General features: G+C 41.0%; 1 protein-coding gene and 1 long non-coding RNA gene across 2 annotated transcripts in view; both read left to right on the top strand.

Annotated features, from left to right (window-relative positions):
• Positions 1 to 1,414: 1,414 nt before the first annotated feature.
• efhd1 (EF-hand domain family, member D1) overlaps positions 1,415 to 20,761 on the top strand; it is a 36,226-nt gene continuing 16,879 nt past the window's right edge. Inside the window, exons 1-2 of the mRNA XM_088300325.1 lie at positions 1,415 to 1,827; positions 20,488 to 20,635. Coding sequence (XP_088156451.1) covers positions 1,544 to 1,827; positions 20,488 to 20,635 — 432 coding nt within the window. The 5' untranslated portion in view covers positions 1,415 to 1,543. The remainder of the gene's footprint in view (positions 1,828 to 20,487; positions 20,636 to 20,761) is intronic.
• LOC148334266 (uncharacterized) lies at positions 15,549 to 16,770 on the top strand. Its single transcript, XR_015844290.1, has 3 exons — positions 15,549 to 15,593; positions 15,826 to 15,916; positions 16,530 to 16,770. It is a non-coding gene; the product is annotated as an uncharacterized LOC148334266 (long non-coding RNA).

The following is a 20,761-nucleotide window of genomic DNA, read 5'->3' as shown; positions in this document are numbered from 1 at the left end:
GCAATTCAATACAATTGTGACTTGCAGCTCATGGTTCTGCGAGTGACGTAATTCTCGAAGAATACTAAAGATTGACGAACAAAAGCATTTATGTTGTTAGGGCGTTGCTATGTGTCTATCAATCTAGGATGTGAGTATTCTTAAAGTACATTTATTTCTCAAAATACGGTGGGTCAAGCTTACCTCACAATTGTTTTTTAAAAGTAGGCGTTTTTCAGATCTACACTTATTTCCCAATTTCTCCAATATGAATGGAAAAAAAACTGAAATGATGACTAATTTCAGTTTCCTGACCAGAATATATATAAACTGAGCTTGTTAGTGAAAAATGGGCCGTCACGACTGGATCTATGAAGGACTGGATCATCCATCCATTATCTGTACCACTCTGTTGCGGGGGCTGCTGGAGCCTATCCCATATATCTTATATATATCTATATATCTATCTATCTATATCTATCTATCTATCTATCTATCTATCTCTATATATATATATACACATATGCATACACATATATATATATATATATATATATAATTACCAGATTTCTTTCAAGTAAATATCACTCCCCCTAGGGCGGCACGTGGGCAACTGGTTAGAACGATGGCCTCACAGCGCAGAGGTGCAGGGTTCGATTCCGGCCTGCGTGGGTTTCCTCCGGGTACTCCGGTTTCCTCCCACATTCCAAAAAAACGTGCATGGTATGTAGATTGGACACTCGAAATTGGTATGAGTGTGAGCGTGGATGGTTGTTCGTCTACGTGAGCCCTGCGATTGGCTGGCAACCAGTTCAGGGTGTACCCCGATGACAGCTGGGATAGGCTCCAGCATCCGCGACCCTTGTGAGGAGAAGCGGTTTAGAAAATGGATGGATTACTTCCCGTATTATACAGTGTAAGCACGGGGAGAACATACAAACTCCCATCAGGAAGGCTATAGCCGAACCCACGACCTCTGCACTGTGAGGCCATCGTGCTAACCAGTCGGTCCACCGTTGCCGCCGGCCTGGATAATTCATCTCATTAGTATTGTAAATAATTTAACTAATTTCCTTTGTACCCTGTTTTGTAGTACAATAAATAAGTAATTTTATCCAATGTTGTCTGTTCATTCATGGCCTGAGCATGGTTGTAAAGTAAAACAAAACATCCATTGGAAATACAATTTTAACTTGAATAGGTTCAAGCCCCAAAATAAGAATATTTTCAATTTTCTTTGAATCGCTAGACAGTAGTTTAACAGATTATACATTCATCCATCCATTTTCCAAACAGTTACTTGTTAAGGTCGCGGGTGTGCAAAGGCCTATTCCATTTGATTTGGAGCGGAGGAGGCGACACCAAATGACGATTTACTTCGTCCCCATTTTCTCGAACGCAGTCCTGCTCTTTGAGCTTTATTGTGAAGCGCTTAGGCGGAAGCTGCCTGCGTCATTCGGGCGGGAGACATGCAATTTGACAATAGCGCCACAAGCGGATCCCCAGCTCCATATTCTTTCGAGTTTTGACAGGCAGTCATTGTGAGCAACGTCCCTGAAACATTATGGCGTCGGAAGAGCTCGCAAAGAAGCTCCAGTCACGACTGGCCGCATCGGAGGAGGCCGAGCAGAGACCGGAGCTCGAGGAGACCATCGTCACGGTCAAACATCAGGAGTCCGAGGCAGCTTGTGGCGACACTTCGTCCGAGCTGTCTGCTAAATTAAACCGACGGCTGGACATCAACGAGGGCAACGCTCCCCCTCGGGCGAGCCGCGTCTTCAACCCTTACACGGAATTCAAGGAGTTCTCCCGAAAGCAGATTAAGGACATGGAGGTGATGTTTAAACGGTAAGCAGGATACTGATTCAAGTATTCGTTTAAAATTGAATACGACGAAATGTCGACCTGTCGTGCGGATTGAGACAAACGAGCCTTGGAAGCTCGTGATGAGATTATGATGGAGATGTTGACGCGCAGCCCCCAGGTGTAAACACTTGGCTCATTGATTAAGTTAATTCCTCATTTGCTAGGTGCGGGCCTACTCACATGTAGTCAACATGAAGCCTTCCCTTCTAGGTTGTACTCTTTGGTTCTTTGGTGTTGTGCTGCAGTCGTAATAGACTATTCCACCGATATCGGTCTACAGTGGTGCAATTGTTTTTATGGTCAATGTAAAATTGCCAACTGCAGAAAGAAAAAAGACAAGAACAACTCCTACTAAATTACTGAAAAGCGAGGCTAATTACGTCACACTCTACCCAGACAGTAGGGGGTTGAACAGTGCTTTGGGTAATTTGGGAAAATTACAGTTTGGAGATAGGGATCAGTTGAAACCATACATTTAGACACCCAACATGTCTGTCTGTTAGTCAATTTCCCCTTTAAACTGTCCGCTTCTAAAGCGGAACTATAGGCTAGATTGTTACCAAAATAGGACAACGGAATGAGAGACAGAGTGCCCCCACGAGAGCCCCCACAAGACCCAAAACCTGACAATACTGGTCCAAGTATAGTTCCCTGTGGGACCCCATAATTAAGTTTTGTGTGCACTGAGTCTTTGTTAAAGTTTTTTTCCAGACAGTAAACTATACGATAAGTATGATTTAAACCAATTTAGGGTAGTTTCTTTAATATCAGTGTCATATGGTTTGACCAAGGCTACAACACAAGGTCATATTGGAAAAGGATGGAAGAAAGGCCATTGTCAGAGGTTGCACAGGGGCCGTTTGTAGTAATCACTAGTGCTGTCACACTTCTGTGGTGTATTGTAACTTCAGATGATTATTTGAATTAGGAAGTAAAAACTGAAAAAAAGAAAAAATAGAAAAAACTATATCAGTTATATTAAAACAGTGCTTCTCAATTATTTGCTGTCACGCCCCCTCTACCTAGAAGAAAACTATTTGCGCCCCCCCCCATCACCAATTGTTTTACATTTCGTACTAATGAACATGTTCTTTGTTTATTGATGTTAGATTGTCAATAAAATATCCCTTAACAAAGCTAAACTGATAAGAAAAATAATTTTGAGAACTATTATTGTGAGGATCTTGGAACTCAGTACTCTGTTGTGCAAATATTGATGAGATGATAAATATTTGCTATACTTTTTTTTAAAAATTTTATTAACATTAACAAACCAAACAGTTATTAATACATACATAATATAGAAAAGGCAAAAAGAAGAGCCAGGGGGATTTTAAACAAAAATCTATTTAATTAAGATAAAGCAACAATTTTAATATGTTTCCGATAAGTTTTTAATTTTTTTTTTATGGTTACTATACGTTGTACATCGAACCTCTTCGTCACGATGACGTCAGCCATTTCCGTGTTCCTCTTATTTTATGTTTTGATACGTAATGGTTGCAATACAACATTTCTGTTCATAGCTCCTGGCTCTCCGCCCAAACGCGGTTCAACTCAGACTTCTGTTAAAAGTTGAACGTACATCGAAGCAATTCATTTAAGCGATTAGCACGCTTAGCGCCTCCCTGCTCGCCTCCTCGTTTAGATCGCTACTTGTTAGTGGAGTCGTTTATTTACCATCACGTAGCTTGTTGCTGCTGCTGTGCACGGACTTACATATAGTTCGAATAAAGTCCGTTCTGCTGCGGCGCAAAATAGCTTGGTGCAGAGCATTTAAGTAGCGGCAAAAGAAATCACTTCTGGGACAACAAGCGACAGGGCGACGCTTTTTTTTTTTTAATCAGTACTGCGTGACCTACTGTGTGAACTCGGGGCACAAACAGCTTTGACGAGCTCAAACTCGCGTTGTTTGAGATCGCCTTTTTCGGTCCCAAAACGATGCATCGTGAAGCCGTACTTCGGCGAGAAAAAAAGCATGCTCCGCAGTACGTATTAATAACTGGATGACGTCATCACAACGAAGAGGTCAAACGTATTGTAAACATAAAAAAAAACTTGTAGTGAACAGTAAAACTGTTGCGTTATGTTATTTATATAGAATTTTTGTCTAAAATCCCCCTGGCTCTTTTTGTCTTTTCTATATTATGTACGTATTAATAACTGTTTGGTTTGTTCATGTTAATAAAGTTAAAAAAAAAAGGTATAGTAAATATTTATCATCTCATCAATATTTTTACATTTTTCGAGATCCTCACAATAGTCGTTCTCAAAATGATATATTTTTTTATCAATTTAGCTTTGTTAAGGGATATCTTATTGACAATCTAACATTGATGTACAAAGAACATGTATATTAGTACGAAATGAAAAAAAAATGGTGTGGGGGGGCGCGAATTGTTTTCTTCTTGGTTGGGGGGGCGTGAGAGGAAATAATTGAGAACCACTGCTCTATACAAACATATTCATATAATATTGCAGCCCGAGTGAACCACTGCATTGTTGCAAGTTCGGCAGGAGAAACGTAAATGTTCCACTGCTGTTGAAGCAGACGCTACTCTGGGAATTGGCGGAAGTGACGTAGGAGCTGCTGTGCCAACGTGACAGTAATGCAGTTTTTTAATTATTATTTTTTTTTATTTAGCCAATCAAATTATACAAATATGCAAAGGGGTAAAAAAACACAGGCAAAGAAATATATTTGAGAAATGCGTGATTAAAGCGTGACGTCACCAGCTGGCGCAAAGCCACCGGAGGACCCCGACCACATCTAGTACCTACACCGGCCTTGCTTAAGCTGTCCTTTCTTTTACTTTTCTTATCTCATTGTGTGTATTCCATGCATGCGCGGCCCTTCAACGGCCAACCTGAGCACAGCAAGATTGCTTTTTTTTATTGATATTCTTTTCATCTATTATTATCTAATGTTTCTTAATTATTTTCTTGTTGTTCTTTGAAGTTGTATTTAAAGTTGAGTTTTCAAAGATTCAATGACTTTTTATTGTCTTACCGACATACATTTCAAGAGGATAAAGCAGAACATGATTCCTGAGGTCCCTAGTTTAGACCAGCAAGTCTAAAGACTAAATACAACAACAAAATAAGATATAATAATGAGTTGCTTATTCAGTTTGAATGTGTGTAAAAATGCAAGTTTGCTGCAGAAGAATGAAATTGTAAGAGGCTTGGATTCCACATATTTAAAAGGTAATTTTGTACCTGACAAAAAGAAGAATCAAGTGTTAAACGTCCAAGAATGAATGGTCATGACTTATGAGGCTATGATGGCAGTTTTGAGTTGTTGAGATTTGGCAGTGAATTAATTATTTTATTTGAAAACGCCGAATAATCATTTTTATTAAAAGTGCTTTTGATAGTTTGTTATAAAATCCAACCAACCAAAACAGGAGGAATGGGACAAAGAAAGAGTGGCAGTGTTTTGAAATGTACAGCCACCTGTAATGTTTCACCAGTGCGATTTAATTATTAATGGCTGGCAGTGTAATGACTGGGTGTACACCTGCATGCTTTGGAAGGCTTGGCTCTCCACATACCAACCAACATGAAATGCAAGTGCTAGACAATGATCTGCCAGGATGGCCGAGTGGTCTAAGGCGCCGCGTTCCGGACGCAGTCTCCCCAGGAGGCCTGGGTTCGAATCTCGTGGCTGCCAGGATGGCCGAGTGGTCTAAGGCGCCGCGTTCAGGACCCAGTCTCCCCAGGAGGCCTGAGTTCGAATCTCGAATTTCCCCATTGTGGGACTAATAAAGGCATTATTATTATTATTATTATTATTATTATGTTTAATCAATACACAATTCTGAGCATTTTTTAGATTCTACTCTTTTTTTCTGACATATTTTTTTTTTTAACAATTTGGTCAACAGTTTTCAAAAGATTCCATTTGAAAGTGCCGTTCAAGGCTAAAATATTGTCTGGAACCTTTGATCAGTCACATGGCAGCACCATAAAAAAAAAAAAAAAAAAACATTCTGTCATAGCATATTATTTGTACTGAGACTATTCCTTTGCTTCTTTACGGAAGAGGATTAGGGCCATGAATGGAAAAAAAAAAGGTTGGAAGGATTCTGACTTTATTTTCCTCTCAGTTAGTGTGTACCGATAACATTGTTGCAAATGAGCTTCAAAAGTTCACATTTTTCATAACACTTCATGAATCATAGGCATGACAAAAGTTGTATTTTATGTTTTTCATCATGATGCAAACAGAAACAAATGCATGTCGCTGAACAGTTGAGCTTTGTTTGTATTGGTTCTATAAATTGAAGTTGTATCATATGTCACTATTTAGAACAGAACCTCAGATTTTGATTGTAGAATGGGTAACAGTTGTCTCAGCATACATTTGTAATAAATACCTTTGCACATATTCTCGCTCTCGCTCTCTCATGCAACATTTTGAAGCTACTGTACTTTAGAAATGGGTTTGTGTGGGGTGAAAGATTCAGTGGTTAAACGCCAACATGCTAATTTGCTTTGCCCCCTGAGCTTTACACTGGTAGTCAAATGATGACGACTGCTCTTAAAAAGACTGCTTTTATTGTTTTGTTTTCATCTGAATTGCTTTTACATCCAAAATGTGGGACATCCCCAGAGTCCTTTTTAGACATGTTGTCACAAGTAGGCATAGTTCTCCCACTCAGCTGCATACAGTTTAGTTTCTAAACTTGGAAGATATTTGTCTTTAGCTTCACTCACTGTATGTGACTGCACCAATCCCACACACGCTACACATTCCCATGGGACAGCCACCACCCAGTGACCCATTTTTCTTCAACAGACTCTTTTCCTTATGGCATAATTCAGAATAAATGCTTGAACTTGCTAAATGTTTCTTTTTGAATGTTATAGTAAGTATTGTCCATAGTTTGAGCAAATTTGAACTGAACTGGATGGTTGATGTACGTTAGCTGAGAAAGTGAGTGTCGTTGTGCCAAAGGCTCTGCCATCAAAAACTAACACGTAAAAATGAAAACAATGAGTCTCACTACAGCCTTGTTACTGCAACATTATGCAGTAATCCAAACAATTGGCATGTTAAGCGTTTAAAAATGTGCGCATGCACACATACACTCGTATGCGATTGTAATACCTAGATGTAAATAAAACAACAAAATCAAGACTGTTATGTAGGCCATTGCGCATAGTTCTCAACTAATTTCTTCTTGATGTCACAGGGTAGTGATGTGTGGCCATTGGTGGAAAACTGCTAAGGAATGTGGACCCTTTGTGTACTCTTTGGGCCCCTGGCATTCTAGAAAAGGAGACTAAAGAAAGGGGTTGTTGTGTCTAATGGACACGTCATTCCAGGGGAAGGGACCACTTTGGCTCCATTAAAACCCAGATACTCACTATTGATATGAATTCCCCATTTCTACTACACTATACAGGCTTCTTCCTGGCCAGATCGAATAGGCTGTGGTACCATTTTGATTATTCTACTCCTGTGTGGTGTTTACATGTACAGTGGTACCTTAATTTGCTTTTTAAATTCCTTTCGTGACCACACTTGTATCTCAACTCAACTTTCCCCCTTGAAATGAATGGAAATGGCATCAGCACACGCCCAAGACACCTGCTATTTTTTGTATCAAGCGTTTTAAATGATAGTGAACTGGTAAAGAACGGCTTTCAAACATCGGACCTGCGTTTGTGTGTGTGTGTAGGGGGCGGGGGTGGTTGGTGAATCTCAGACAGCCATGAGAGGGCAGTCCTTCTTACAAAGACATGAAATAAAAGTAATCTCACAGACAGCCACGAGAGGGCACTCTAGATTATGCACCGATATTCCTCCTAATCCTTATAAAAACAACTGAACACAAATGGCCCTCAAATTAATCTATTCTGCAGACTACAAAGTTGCAAGCAGTTAAATTTGCAGCTGAAAACTGTAATCAGGTAGCAGAGAGAAAGTTTGGAGTGAATGACAAACTTGTTAGCGACTGGTGTAAAGCGCAGGCTACTTTTCCTGTTAGATGGCCACAGTTAGAGGAACAAGTTCGCCAGTGGCTGCTTGAACAACGTGCTGCGAAAGTCACTTAAGGTACGTCTCCACCTTCAGTTTGTTACCAAGGCGATGAATTGAAGGACTTTGCGGGAGGACTTTCTTGGTGCGTGCGCTTCATGCAACGTCACTGCCTCTATCAGAGCACGGACAGTAGTGTCCCAAAAGCATTAACATGAACACTGGATACGTTTTCTGTTCATGTTCATTTTTTGTGTCACTGAATAACCTTCATTGTGTTTGCGTATCTCTCACCTATTCAGCCTGTTGTTTATTCTTTTACTCTTTTTCTGTCGTTTGCCTTCCAAGATGAAATGTCTATTTTTGATCTTGTATTTTGTAAAATAAATTACCCGCAAAAAATGCGGCTTACACTCTGGTGTGACTTATGGGTTTTTTTTCTACCTCATTATGCATTTTTTGGGCTGGTTCAACTTGTGCTCCGGACTGACTTGTAGTCTAGAAAATACGGTAAATATTATTGATAGACAATACAAGTAACCACAAAATGCAATTATTACTCCTTTTTTTTTTATTCATAATGGGGGGGGGATCCAAACCTGGATGGTCTAAGTCAGAGGTATTCAATTAAAAGTCACAGAGGTCCACGACTAAAATTACTTCCAATTAAAAGGTCCGAACCAAAGTCCAACTTCCCTGAATGTCTAGCCTATGTTCACATTTTTATATAGTTTCAATATTTAGTCATTTGCAACAGAGCGCACTCATATACTAAATATTTAGCAATGTTCCCATTAAACACCTTTGCCAGTCAAACAAATAAGTCGTTTATTTCACATTCAAGAAAATGTGGCTCCAGGACCTGAAGGGTGCCACTTCCAGAAAAAAAACTGTAAAATATCTCCTGCAGAAATATATCAAGTGCTAAGCATTGAGTTAACATCTTTTACCTTTTTTTCTTAAATCGAAGAGTCATCAGCCTAAAAAAAAAAAAACGAAAGTCTGCTTATCCAAGGAAAACAGGTCAACATGTTGAGAACACAATCAATAAAAATGGCTGTCCTCATGAAAAACTAATTCAAAATGAGCTTTGACACCACCTTTTCTTTTGAATATTTTTAACTTCTCTTAATGAGAAAAATGAGTTTGTGACTGCCCTGCCAGTGACTTAATTCTGGGTTGCAACGGATTATTTCACACATCTGGGCTTTGTGTTTTCCTTTAAATAATGTTTGCAACCGCATTTAAGCACTCCTTCACAACTTCCCCATCACTGAAAGTTTTTTTATGTTTCCCTAAAATCCATGATACTTTTAGTGAACATTCGTTTGCATGCCGCTGGGCTGTATACGAAAATGTAAAAATCTGTTATACTGCACTCGAAGTTCGATGTTTTTGCGTGCGCACACCTCAAACTTTAGCGGATAACTTTGCACAAAAGGGCTGTGCTTTGTTTCGTAGTGGCGCTTCGTAATGTTGCGACGGTTTCGGAGCAAATGATGCACAGTGGTTTTGAATCGGCTGCAGCCAGAACGCCACTAAATTTTTCCGTCCATTCATTTTAAACAACATGCATCGACCTTGCTAACTTTTTAGCAAGGTATACTGTCAGCAGCACTCTCTTCCGGTCTGCTGCGCAATTGGCAGTAGATCGTAAACAAAAGATTTGATTGGCTCAAATCAGTGACGCCTTTTCCGTATTAACTAGAATTGCAGCGTCAACGTTTACGAATGCGCCCTGAAAAAAATTCATCATAGATTGGTCATGGGTCCGGTCCGAACCATCTGTCGGTCCGGACCGGACCGCGGTCCGCCATTTGGTGATGCCTGGGGTAAGTGATTGCCACTATGCTACAACAACCACAATCATTTGAATCAATCCTTGTCAAATTGATGTAATTCATCAACACTGGAGTGTTTTTGCAGATGAACGACCTTTAAGAGGTGATCCCACAGCATTTCCACGAGATTCAAGTCTTTACTTCGACTCGGCCCCTCCAAAACCTTTATTTATTTAGTTATTTTGAGCCATTCAAAAGTTGACTTGCTAATGTGTTTTCAATCATTGTTACTGATGATTTGAACTGATTTAGACCTCCTGTGTTCTTTTGTGACCTCCAGGATAAGTTGTCGTCGTGCTCTTGGCGTCATTTCTGTGGGCTGGCCAAACTTGGGAAGGTTCACTAGTGTTCCGTGCCTTCTCATTTTGTGCATAATGGCTCTCGCTTCATTTTGTTGGACAGGTTCTCTATAGATATTTTCTCAAGGTGCGGCGGTAATCATGCTTGGGTGCTGTGGTCAGTAAAAATGAACTTAAATATGTGATGAATAGCCACAGTAAATCAATTATATAACACAGGGTCATGTAGCTTTGAACGTTCTAATTTTCCTTGCGGTTCCTCCTTGCCTTCTCTGACGTAAATGAAACATTCGCTGCCTTCAAGATCACTTGCAATTGGTCGCCACTCATTAGGGTACGGGCTTAAAGGGGAAGTCAACCCACCAAAAATTCATCAATAAAATGTTCTATGAGCTTTCACTAGTCTAATCATGGCATTCATTATTGTGTTGTGGAATATTAGTTCAGCAGGAAAACCCACCAATTTCTAGCTATCGCACATTGCAGCAATTTAAATTTTACTGCTTAACTCATATTCTGCAAATGCAATATTAAACGGAATCCCATGTTTAAACTAGGGCCTGCCTCGAACACATTCTCATAACATTTTTGGGTTCACTACCCCATTAAGTTCTCACTAATGTTGGAGAGGCGAATCGTATGCACAGTTTAAATGAAACATGTTGATTAATTAAAAATTCAAATCAGTTGGCTGTTCATTATTAAGTGGAAATAAGTTAGGTTTTTTGTCTTCTGCATCTTTAAACATGGGGGAAAAAATATTTTTATCCAAATTTCCTGGGTCATGCACCCTCTTGGCCAATATGGCTAAAGAGAATTGCTGCAGTGGGTTAAATAAAAAGGTATATTTGGGGAATAAAACCATTGCTTCATCACCGCTATCAGGGATTTTTGGCCCCATAAAACGATATCTTAGCGGGCCCCCGCAAAACGCCGCCGGCAAATTTTGATGCAGTTTTACATGAAACTATTCAATTTATTAATATTTTTTACTTTTCCCATAGTCGTTAAAATTATGATAGTTACTTGGTCGCATAGGCACTGAAAATATACCGTATTTTCGCAGCCATAAGGCGCACTTTAAAGTCCTGAAACTCGCCTGGGCGTCTTTTGATGCGGAGCGCCCATTATGTGGACCAAGTGCACCGCTGGGCTGACTGCGAACATTAACTGCCTGCACACTGCTTATATAGAGAGAAGGCGGGCATGGCTAACGACAGCAGGCGGACGTGAGAGGGGAACGATGGGCGTGAACGACAACGCAAAGACCTCGCCCCCAGTGCAAAGCAGGCCCCAGTGCCCCTATATGGGCAAACATGTCTGCTAGCTCTGTTGTTAGAGCTTTCGCAAAAGCCGGCATCATGAGGGGCCGCATGCAGCAGCGACACGGGGAATCTGACAATGACGAGAGGGAACCCAGCTGTTTATTTCTGATACAGAAGACAATTTTGGTGGATTTGTGGATGATAACTGATTAATAATAATGTGAGTATATTGTTAAATAGTTCAATAAAATACAACCAAACTCAGTTTTGCTCCTGTTGCCTTTTTAAAAACAGCTAGCCACGTTAGCCATGCTATCTTCTGTTATAGTGTACATGCATGTAAACTAAGGTATTGTATGGGAGGCTGGGAGGCGGAATTTTGCTGGGCCTATACTAGTATGCTATTCAGTTGATTTGGGGTGATAGTTTTAGTTTTGATGTAACACCGTGACCGCACATCGTTTGTTGATTAGTGACTTGCTCACACACATTGTGTCGGCATCCCATCTGAGGGGCTGCATGGCAGCGAGACGGCAAGGCAGACTGATAATGACTCTTGTGTTTGGTGGAGAACTGTCCAGCTGTTTATCTTGGATACAGTAGACTTGGTGCATTTTTGGATGAGGAAAATTTCAGCATGTTGTTAAAAGCTAAAATAAAGTACCACCGAACTCCCGCTGCCATTTTAAAAACACGCTAGCGCAACTGAGCAGCAAGCGTGACTGCTCGGTTCTGTTTGCGCCCAATGATACGGCGCGTCTTTTGGCCGTAAAAATACGGTAATAATATAATTCATGGAGATTACATAAATTGCTGCAAGACTGAGACCCTGTATCCCAAAACCATCTTTCTTTAAATAATTGAACATAAAATCTTCAAGATTAATTTCCAGAAAATTCAAAACTTAAATACTATATAACATCTTCCATGAGACTGTCACTGTTCTGCTGTTCTTCTGGTATCTATTGTATATGTGTTTGTGTTTTAATTTGTGTTCTAATTCCGCTCTAATTTATATTACGCCATATGGAATGCGCATTGATACAGCTCCAACTGTTGTGAAATGCGCTATATAAATAAAGTTGTGTTGTATTGAAATGAAATGCAATTAAAATCTGTGGAGAAACAAAATCTCTGCAAACACCATAAACAAAATAGGCAATTGTGATTTATTGTAATTTGAACATTATCATCTATAGAACAAAAATCCACAAGCAAACAATAAATTAAAATAATTTAAACTAAGTCTAAGCTTCTTCGCGTTACGTTTTTGGCTACTGAATTTAAAGGGAATCTTGCCGCCTCCGCCTCCACTCACTGTCTGATGACGTGAAAAGCTGTCGGTCTCTGCACGCTGGATTGGGTGGACTGAACAATTTGACGTAAATGGAGAGGGGGAGGTGGAATTTTCCTAAATAAATACACTTAATAAATATGGCTAAATATCACTTTGGGCTATTGGTAGCGGTACTTGAGGCAACACTAGTTGCAAATAATGCTGTGTAACTGCTCCTGCCCAATCCCACCAAACCTTTTGAGTGCTCAGCAATGAGGTGTTTTCTTATCCAATAGGAACGGCTGCTATGTTTGACAGTTGTTGGAACAAATGTTGAATTATGACAAACCCATAGATACAGCTGCTGTCAAATAAATATTGTAGTGTATAGCTGAATCTTGAGCCATGACCCCGAGAAGAATGATGGCCATACTGATTGTTCCCATTGGCTAGTCTATGCAAAAAAAACAAAAAAAAACTCATGGACCTTTAAAGGCCTTGAATTAAACAATGACATGTTTCCTGGTGGCAGCTGATAAGTCTCCAAGGTCAACAAGCCAAACTAGTACGCATGCGTGAACAGCTGCTGAAAGCTTCTAAAAATACTTGTGCTATCAGACAGTAGGCTCCTGGTTCACCCAACTGGCGAAAACAGCTGGCTCCTGGAATCTACTTTGTAATATCCAGTCTCAATAAATCTTTGTTGGGCAGCACAATCCTATTCCACATTAAGTATATTTTGCTCTGACTGAATGAAACACATTCGTGTTGTGACATTCGATGGAATGTGAATTTCCCCTTGAGGGATTAAAGTTTATGACTGGATCGGATAGGCATATATATATTTAGAATTTTTTGCAAAATAGGTGATTGGTTGCTATGTCATAATTTGCCGATCGATTGATGGTTTCATTGATTGGATCTGCAAAATAAGAGACTACAGCAAACACTATCCTGTACAGTCCGGGAATGTTTTGTGCTGCCATAATAATAATAATCGAAGGTTTCACAGCAACGACTCATTTTTTTTTCCCCCAATATTTTTGGGAGGATTATTATTAGGGTTTAAATTGATGTTTTTCCCAATGCATTTCTATTGCCCTCATTTTATGCGCACATTTTGGCTATTCACTGGCCGCGTTGTTAACATGTGTTAAGTCGGGATGGCTCATTCACACTTTTTCATATCTTTTATTGATGCCAATACCGCAGCCTCCAGAATCGTCTGATACAGATTTACTCCTTTAGTCACTTCAAAACTTGTTAATAATTGGCCTGCCAGGATCACAGATTTTTCCGGATGTTATATTTTTCCAGAAACCATCCCAATAACTGATGTTATCATCGATGATTGAGCAAAAATAATTTAATTACATCCTTTTTAAACTAAATAGTCTTTCAAGTCTTAGGCTTGGTTAAGACCAAATCTGTTGGGAGCATTTCTGGCTGTGCAATTCAATTAAAATCAATATAGTTGCATGGGCATTGTTCAGTGTATTCCCATTAAAACAAATAACAATAGTCAGCGACGGTCTTTATGAGAAAATATGACCCGTTTATTCCAAACATTTCATTAGCGTTAGTTTAACTTATCTTTTTTCACCAAAGCCACTTGGGGCTATGCCCACACTACTCATCCAAAAATGATGCGTCCCGCATGGCCACATTCGGTTGTGGGGTCGGCCTCTCCGCTCGAGCTTTGACCCTCTGAATTTTTCAAAACTTGTCCAATCCTTCCATCCATTTTCTGCACTGCATATCCTGATTAGGGTCGTGTGTGGGCATGCAGGATTTTTTTTCCAAAGTCCAATTTTTCACCAAAGCACAACAACCTGGGTTGTCATGAAGCTCACTATCTGACATTGATGCTCTCGAAGTGGCCTTTGCTAAACGCACATGCCGCTCTGCGACGCAGAACGTTAAAAAACGACCACTACGAGAGTTCGTCGATGAGGCATCTGAAATCCTCGCCCTCTTGCACGAGGTGCTGACGGCTGCAAGCGGACGCGAATATACCGTATTTTCACGGCCAAAAGACACGCCGTATCAAAGGGCACAGCACCAGTTAGGGGTGCTATTTCAGTATTTAATACTTAGACTGGGCGCGCCGCTCTGCGAGGCGCGTGTTAGCATGCTCACACATGCATGCTAGCTCGCGCAGGCTCATGGCTGATTGTTGCAGCATTTCAGCTCAGACCAGTCTGAGACGTCAGGGCAACACATCTAATTGACTACGTCAGGGGAGGGATGTTACTGGTCACCACACTCCTTAGAGTCATGATTTCAAATCAAAACCATCAATATCTCAGCAGCATACAAGCAAATAATGAAACAAAGAAATATAATTAACACAAAACATGCATCTCTCATGCCATTCCTTTCACCAAAAGAAATAAAAATAACACAAAACTCTGAACAATCAGCATTCTGTACCGTGAAAACTTCAGAACAGATAAACACAAATTGTAATTGTCAATTCTTTCCCTAAACAATCAAATCAATGCTCTATACCTAGTGTTTGTTAATATAGATGGCTTTTAAAAAAAACTAAAAAAATCAGGGGGGATCAGGGATCACTCGACCTCTGAAGTTCTCTTTCAGCCAATCTCGGGACAGGTTTGAGGTGAGAGATTTTTTTCTTTGGGGCTATCTTAAGGACAGAGGCCGTGTCCAAATTAACAGGCTGCGACCTCCGAAGGCCAGTTCGCAGGCTGGGTCCTCGAAGCCTAAGAAGGCTCCTCCTCAAGTAGCCTTATATGGACCGCATAACCCGTGGTGAATTTGGACAGGCTCGATAGCTACGTACAAATAATTAGGCTGCGTCCTTCGATGTCCAATATGGCGGACAGAAGACGTCACTTCCGGTGCGACAAGAACGCTTACGCCGGTGTCCAAATTCACGCGGCCTCCGAGTACTAGCCTTATAATCTGTCCTCGTTTCCATGGAAACCTGAGTGAAGGCTACGATCATGCAACCTTCGCAGCCTTAAAAGCCTCGCTCTTCTTCTACGCCGTTCTACACTCGCAAGATGCAAACTACCGAAGCCACATGTTCCGCCTCATCGGAGTGCACTTTCAGATGTAAGTATAAGTTATTTATATGCAATATTAAAACATCACTCATGAGACATATTGGGCAGCAATGTTTGGATATTTAGCTCCAGATTAAGATAATTTTATTAGTTGCGATATCGGCCAAATATAACTAAGGTAGCTCTAAGAACTATTGCATAGGAAGTACGGCTGAAACATTTGAATTGTCTTATTTCTGCATGTTAGCATTATTTTATTTAATCTTTCCCTTATGTTTTAGGGAGCAAGGAGATGACCGCGCTGATCAAGCTGTGCGGGGAGTACGACAGCCTCTTTACAGGGGCCAAGTTCTCCGCAGCTACAGCATGGAGGTAAAAATACAATTACTATCGGGAAAAATATTTGACGGGTTATTGTCTTATTTCCATCCATTTAAACTCAAAATATCAAAAGGAAAACGCATAAGAATGGCGAGACCCACTATAGCAATTTTAGTTTCCATTCATCAGCCATTTGTGTTTGAATTAGATTTGCGCTAACACGCAGCTGTTTATCCTAGCACAGAATGTGCCCTGTATAAATTCCATGTACCCCCGACAATGTGCTCCCCAATTACTGATATTAATGAATAATATATGAATCACCCTCCACATTAACATGATAAAACGCACTGAAACGGTCATGAACTAATGTACTGAAGTACATAAATCTGCATGTTACCCATAACACCAGGATTTCTGACTAATATTTGCATCTTTTTTACCCGTTTTTTCTTCCTTTATTTTTGCATGCATTTTTATTTATTTAATACAGGACCATCGTGGAAAAGCTCGAGCTGCAGGGCAAAGTGACGCCCCTGCAGGCAAAAAAAAAAATGGGATAATTTAAAAATGAAGTATAAAGTATGGAAGTCCGCATTTCTTTTTCTTGTGTGTGAAAATGAAGATATAATTGTTTTATCTTTTTGCTTCTTTTCATATAAAGGATTGCAAAAACCCAGGCACTGGCGAAGGGGTGGCAGGGAGAGCTACTGCCGATACTTGGCCCTGGTTCGAACTTATGGATGGAGTGCTCGGACAGAGTCCATCACCCCCCCTGTCCTAATTGCCTCCATCCCTGAGGAAAGACCAGGGCCAAGTCAGGCCATCCCTGAAGAACTCCCAGGGCCAAGTCGGGCCAGGGTGACGCAAGAGGAGGAGGAGGAGGAAGAAGAAGAAGAAGAAGTAGAAGAAGAAGAAGAAGAGCGAGGCCAACAGCCGGAGCAACGACCGAGAGGGAGAAAGCGAAGGAGAGAGGATGAAATGATCAAACTATCCAGACTCGACTTGGCAATGCGGAGACAGGAATTGGAGAGACAGAGGTTGGCAGAGGAGGGAAGGGCAACTGAGAGGAGGGAGACATTTGAAAGGTTTTTCAGTTTGATGGAAAAGTTGATAGATCAAAATAAAAAATGAGTGAAATATGCTTGGTGTTCAAGACTGAAATTTAGATAACATTCATTTAAGAGTAAACAAAAACCGGGGTACTTTTAAAACAGATGAACTAGTTCGTATCCCAGTCACATCTTGAGATCAGCTTCTTCAGACAAAAGTGAAAAAGGCCAGGTTTGTGAAAGACCAAAACTTTTACAATAATATGAAGACTCCACCATGTCTGTTTTGCTTACAAACTTAATTTATTGAAAAACTGGTGGACAAACAAGGCATAAATTAAGTACATTATAATTCACAGTAACTATTCACAGAAAATAAAAAAGCATTTCCCAGTTCATAACTGTTGCAGGATAAACCTGAGTGTGTCAGTGCTGTTTTGCCAATTTTCGCCTGAGCAGGGACTCATTTGGAGCATGGATGGAACCCTTGTTCCAGGACCCATGACATGGATGGGGCACGAGCAAGAGTCCTGATCTTCCTCTCGTGACTTGAAGTGGGGCATCATACCGTTTGCAGTGTCCACTACATCATCCATTACGTGGGGGTTTGCAGGGATGGTCGGGGCAATAGATGGCTGCCATGTCACTACAAAAGATGGGATAGATTTATTAACCATTCATTACATTGTATATGAATCTATTTTTCCATCTACTGATATTTTGCCATGTTTGTGTGGCTGTGCTGTTTGATGATTCAGTTAAAGATTATTTTGTGGCATATTTGATGGGATGATTGCTCAAATACCATTGTGCAGTTAAAAGTATTTAAATACCGAAATATACTCGTGGTCCTCTGGTACCTCCTCCAGGGCAGACACCTGAGCAGACAGGTGGTCCCTCCACTGCACTCCAGCGACTGTGTCAGCCACCTCTTCCACAGCTCTTCCCCTTCGTCCTCCGAGGCCATGAGGTCTCCCACCCCAAGGCAGATGTTGTGGAGGACGGCACAGGCAGCGATGACCTAAAAGAAATAAAAAGGAAATGCTGTATATTAGCTATATTTGATAGTTATTGCACTGAACAGGACATGATTTGATCCTGAATAAAGAGCAACATATTGAAAGTATAAGTATCAATTATACATTTTTTTTTATTTACTTACATGTGGTGCAAAGGTGTGGTGCACCTCCAGGGCGTGGAAAAAGATGGCCCGGAATCTCACCTTCATCATTCCAAAGTGAATGTCACTACAAAAGATGGGATAGATTTATTAACCATTCATTACATTGTATTTGAATCTATTTTTCCATCTTCTGATATTTTGCCATGTTTGTGTGGCTGTGCTCAATAATTGTGCTGTCAATTATTGAGCGTGCCTTGGAATGATGAACGTTGAAGCGCCGGGCCCCCACGCCCTGCATCGGCCGCTTGTAAGGAGTGATGAGGGGGAGTGGTCGCTGGAGGCACGGATAGCCTCCATCTGCCAAGATGAAGTGCCCTGGAGGAGTATACAGCCCTCTTTGGTAAAGAGGGCTGTGCCGGAGGACCCTGGAGTCGTGGACTGATCCAGGCCAACCCAAGAATATGTCCAGAAAGTGACCCTGATGGTCACACACAGCTTGCATGATTATGCTGCTGAAAAGCTTGCGGTTCTTGTAGTCATGACCATCAGGGCCACTTGGAGGCTTGATTCGGACATGACAACCATCTATTGCTCCAGCAGCTCTTGCAAATGCATGGTGCTTCGCCAGCCCTGCAAATCCCTGGGTCACTGCCTGAAGGTCTCCTGCAGTGTTGGGGAAGTGGATGACTCTGTGGCGAAGAGCCACCACTTCCCCAGTGACCCGGTGGATGATGTAGTGGACAGTGGACCGCGGCATCCCAAATGCTCGTGCCACCACCCGATATGATGCCCCACTCGCCAGCCAGAAGAGAAAGACAAGGACCTCTATCTCGACACTCCATCCATGTCGTCGGTCTTGGTCCAGGAGGTTCAGCAACACTCTGAATGAGTCCCTGCTCAGGCGAAAGTCAGTTTGGAGATCCTCTCCATTGAAAAAACGATCCAACACTGGCACACCCAGGTTTATCCTGCAGTATGGACTTCTTGGCTGTGAATGTTTTGAATAAAAAAAAAAAAAAAAACATGAACGCATTAATTATTGTACTTGTTTCGTTTGCTTGCATCATTCCTACAGTATCACCAACTTAATTTTAATAACGCTGGCCCTAAACTCTCTAGTGGTATTCTGGTGTTTTGCCATATGTAAAAGTATGTGTTTGGTTACAAACTAATCACGGGGACAATAAAGCCGTCACAAGTATCTGAATTCATAAAAACTGTTTCAGAATGTATATAATTATATCATTGCCATTCAATATTCGTTCCATTATGAAGCTAACACATGTACTACTGAGGTTGTACTAATGTTTTTAGCTCATCTGTAACAATCACGTTATAACCCTATTGACCTGTCAATGTTGGTAATAGTGTGAAAATGCTGATAGACGTTTTTGGAATTTACTTCATTCCTTCGATAAAGGACAACTCTGCGATGGGAAAGCGTGATCCTCCTCTCCTCAAGAACAAAATGGAAATAAACTAAAAAGTGAAATAAAATGAAGAAAAGTTCGGGTTCCGTCGTTTAAAATTAAATAATACAAATGTTTTGCTAAGCCGATGCCTTCGGTCTGGCGCTCGTCGCAGATTATCCATTGATTATCCAAGCCGTTCATAAATCCACCACAAATACGTATCACCTGTGTCGAACAGAGGAGCAAAGTATATGGGGGCGTAACGTAAATGTTGCGCCAAGCGGCCTTGGCTCCATGGAAACGAAGACCAATTCCAAGGCTGGATTCGAAGGTCGCACGTGACAGCCGTGAATTTGGACACCACGCGCGGTCGTGTCGCGCCGAAAGTGACGTCATGCGGCCGAAAAAGCAGCCTTCGGAGGTCGCAGCCTGTTAATTTGGACACGGCCAGAGTCTACGCAGGGAAACCCAGAACCATCACGGAACTCAAGAAAGCCATCAGGGAGGAGATGAGAGCCATTACCGATTCAATCTGTATGAACATCATGGACAACTTCGTGCTGCGCCTCAAGAAATGCACGGAGCTAAATGGAGGCCATCTAGAACATATGCTGTAGAACGGAGAAAAAAAAGGCCAAAGACCCTAGTGTTTTGATGTGGTGTTTTGAAGATAATAAATTAGTTATGACCAAAGTTTAATTTCATTCGGACAAAACACTAAGAACTGGGGCCTAATTAGAGTTGGGGCCCGTTTTTTTTTTTTTGGGTCACCCTGTATAACTTTATTAGTATAGCGCATTTCGCAACAGAGCTGCACTCATGAAGGTCCTGGTGACTGTAATGAATCTTAGTAGAACCAATAGTTCATAAATAAGCAATGAAATGATTTATGATGGCTATTAGCTGATGGACACCTAGCATAATGCTACACGGTTATTATTAGCATTACTTTGCATTGTTGTGTGTCATTCATAAATGAGAAAAAGAGTTACCAGAGGTTGATTTCCACAAGTGACACTGACATGTGCTTTCTAGGTATGACACTGGTAGAGATGGATTCATCGATCTAATGGAATTAAAGCTGATGATGGAGAAGCTTGGGGCTCCACAGACTCACCTGGGCCTGAAGAACATGATTAAAGAGGTGGATGAGGACTTTGATGGAAAACTGAGCTTTCGAGAGGTGAGCGTGTTTGTACACTCTCTTGCCCATTTTAATGCATGGATATGCTGATTTGAAAATCACTGTTAGACTGTTGAGCATTCTATGAACAAAATCAAAAAAACTTGTTTAGAGCAACAAGGCTGG

The sequence above is a fragment of the Idiotropiscis lumnitzeri genome, chromosome 7, assembly GCF_059441095.1.
Source record: "Idiotropiscis lumnitzeri isolate Australia: NSW breed Sydney's pygmy pipehorse chromosome 7, RoL_Ilum_1.0, whole genome shotgun sequence".
Lineage (NCBI taxonomy): Eukaryota > Metazoa > Chordata > Actinopteri > Syngnathiformes > Syngnathidae > Idiotropiscis > Idiotropiscis lumnitzeri.
The sequence above is the reverse complement of the archived record's forward strand: the minus strand, read 5'-3'. Positions and strand labels throughout refer to the sequence as shown.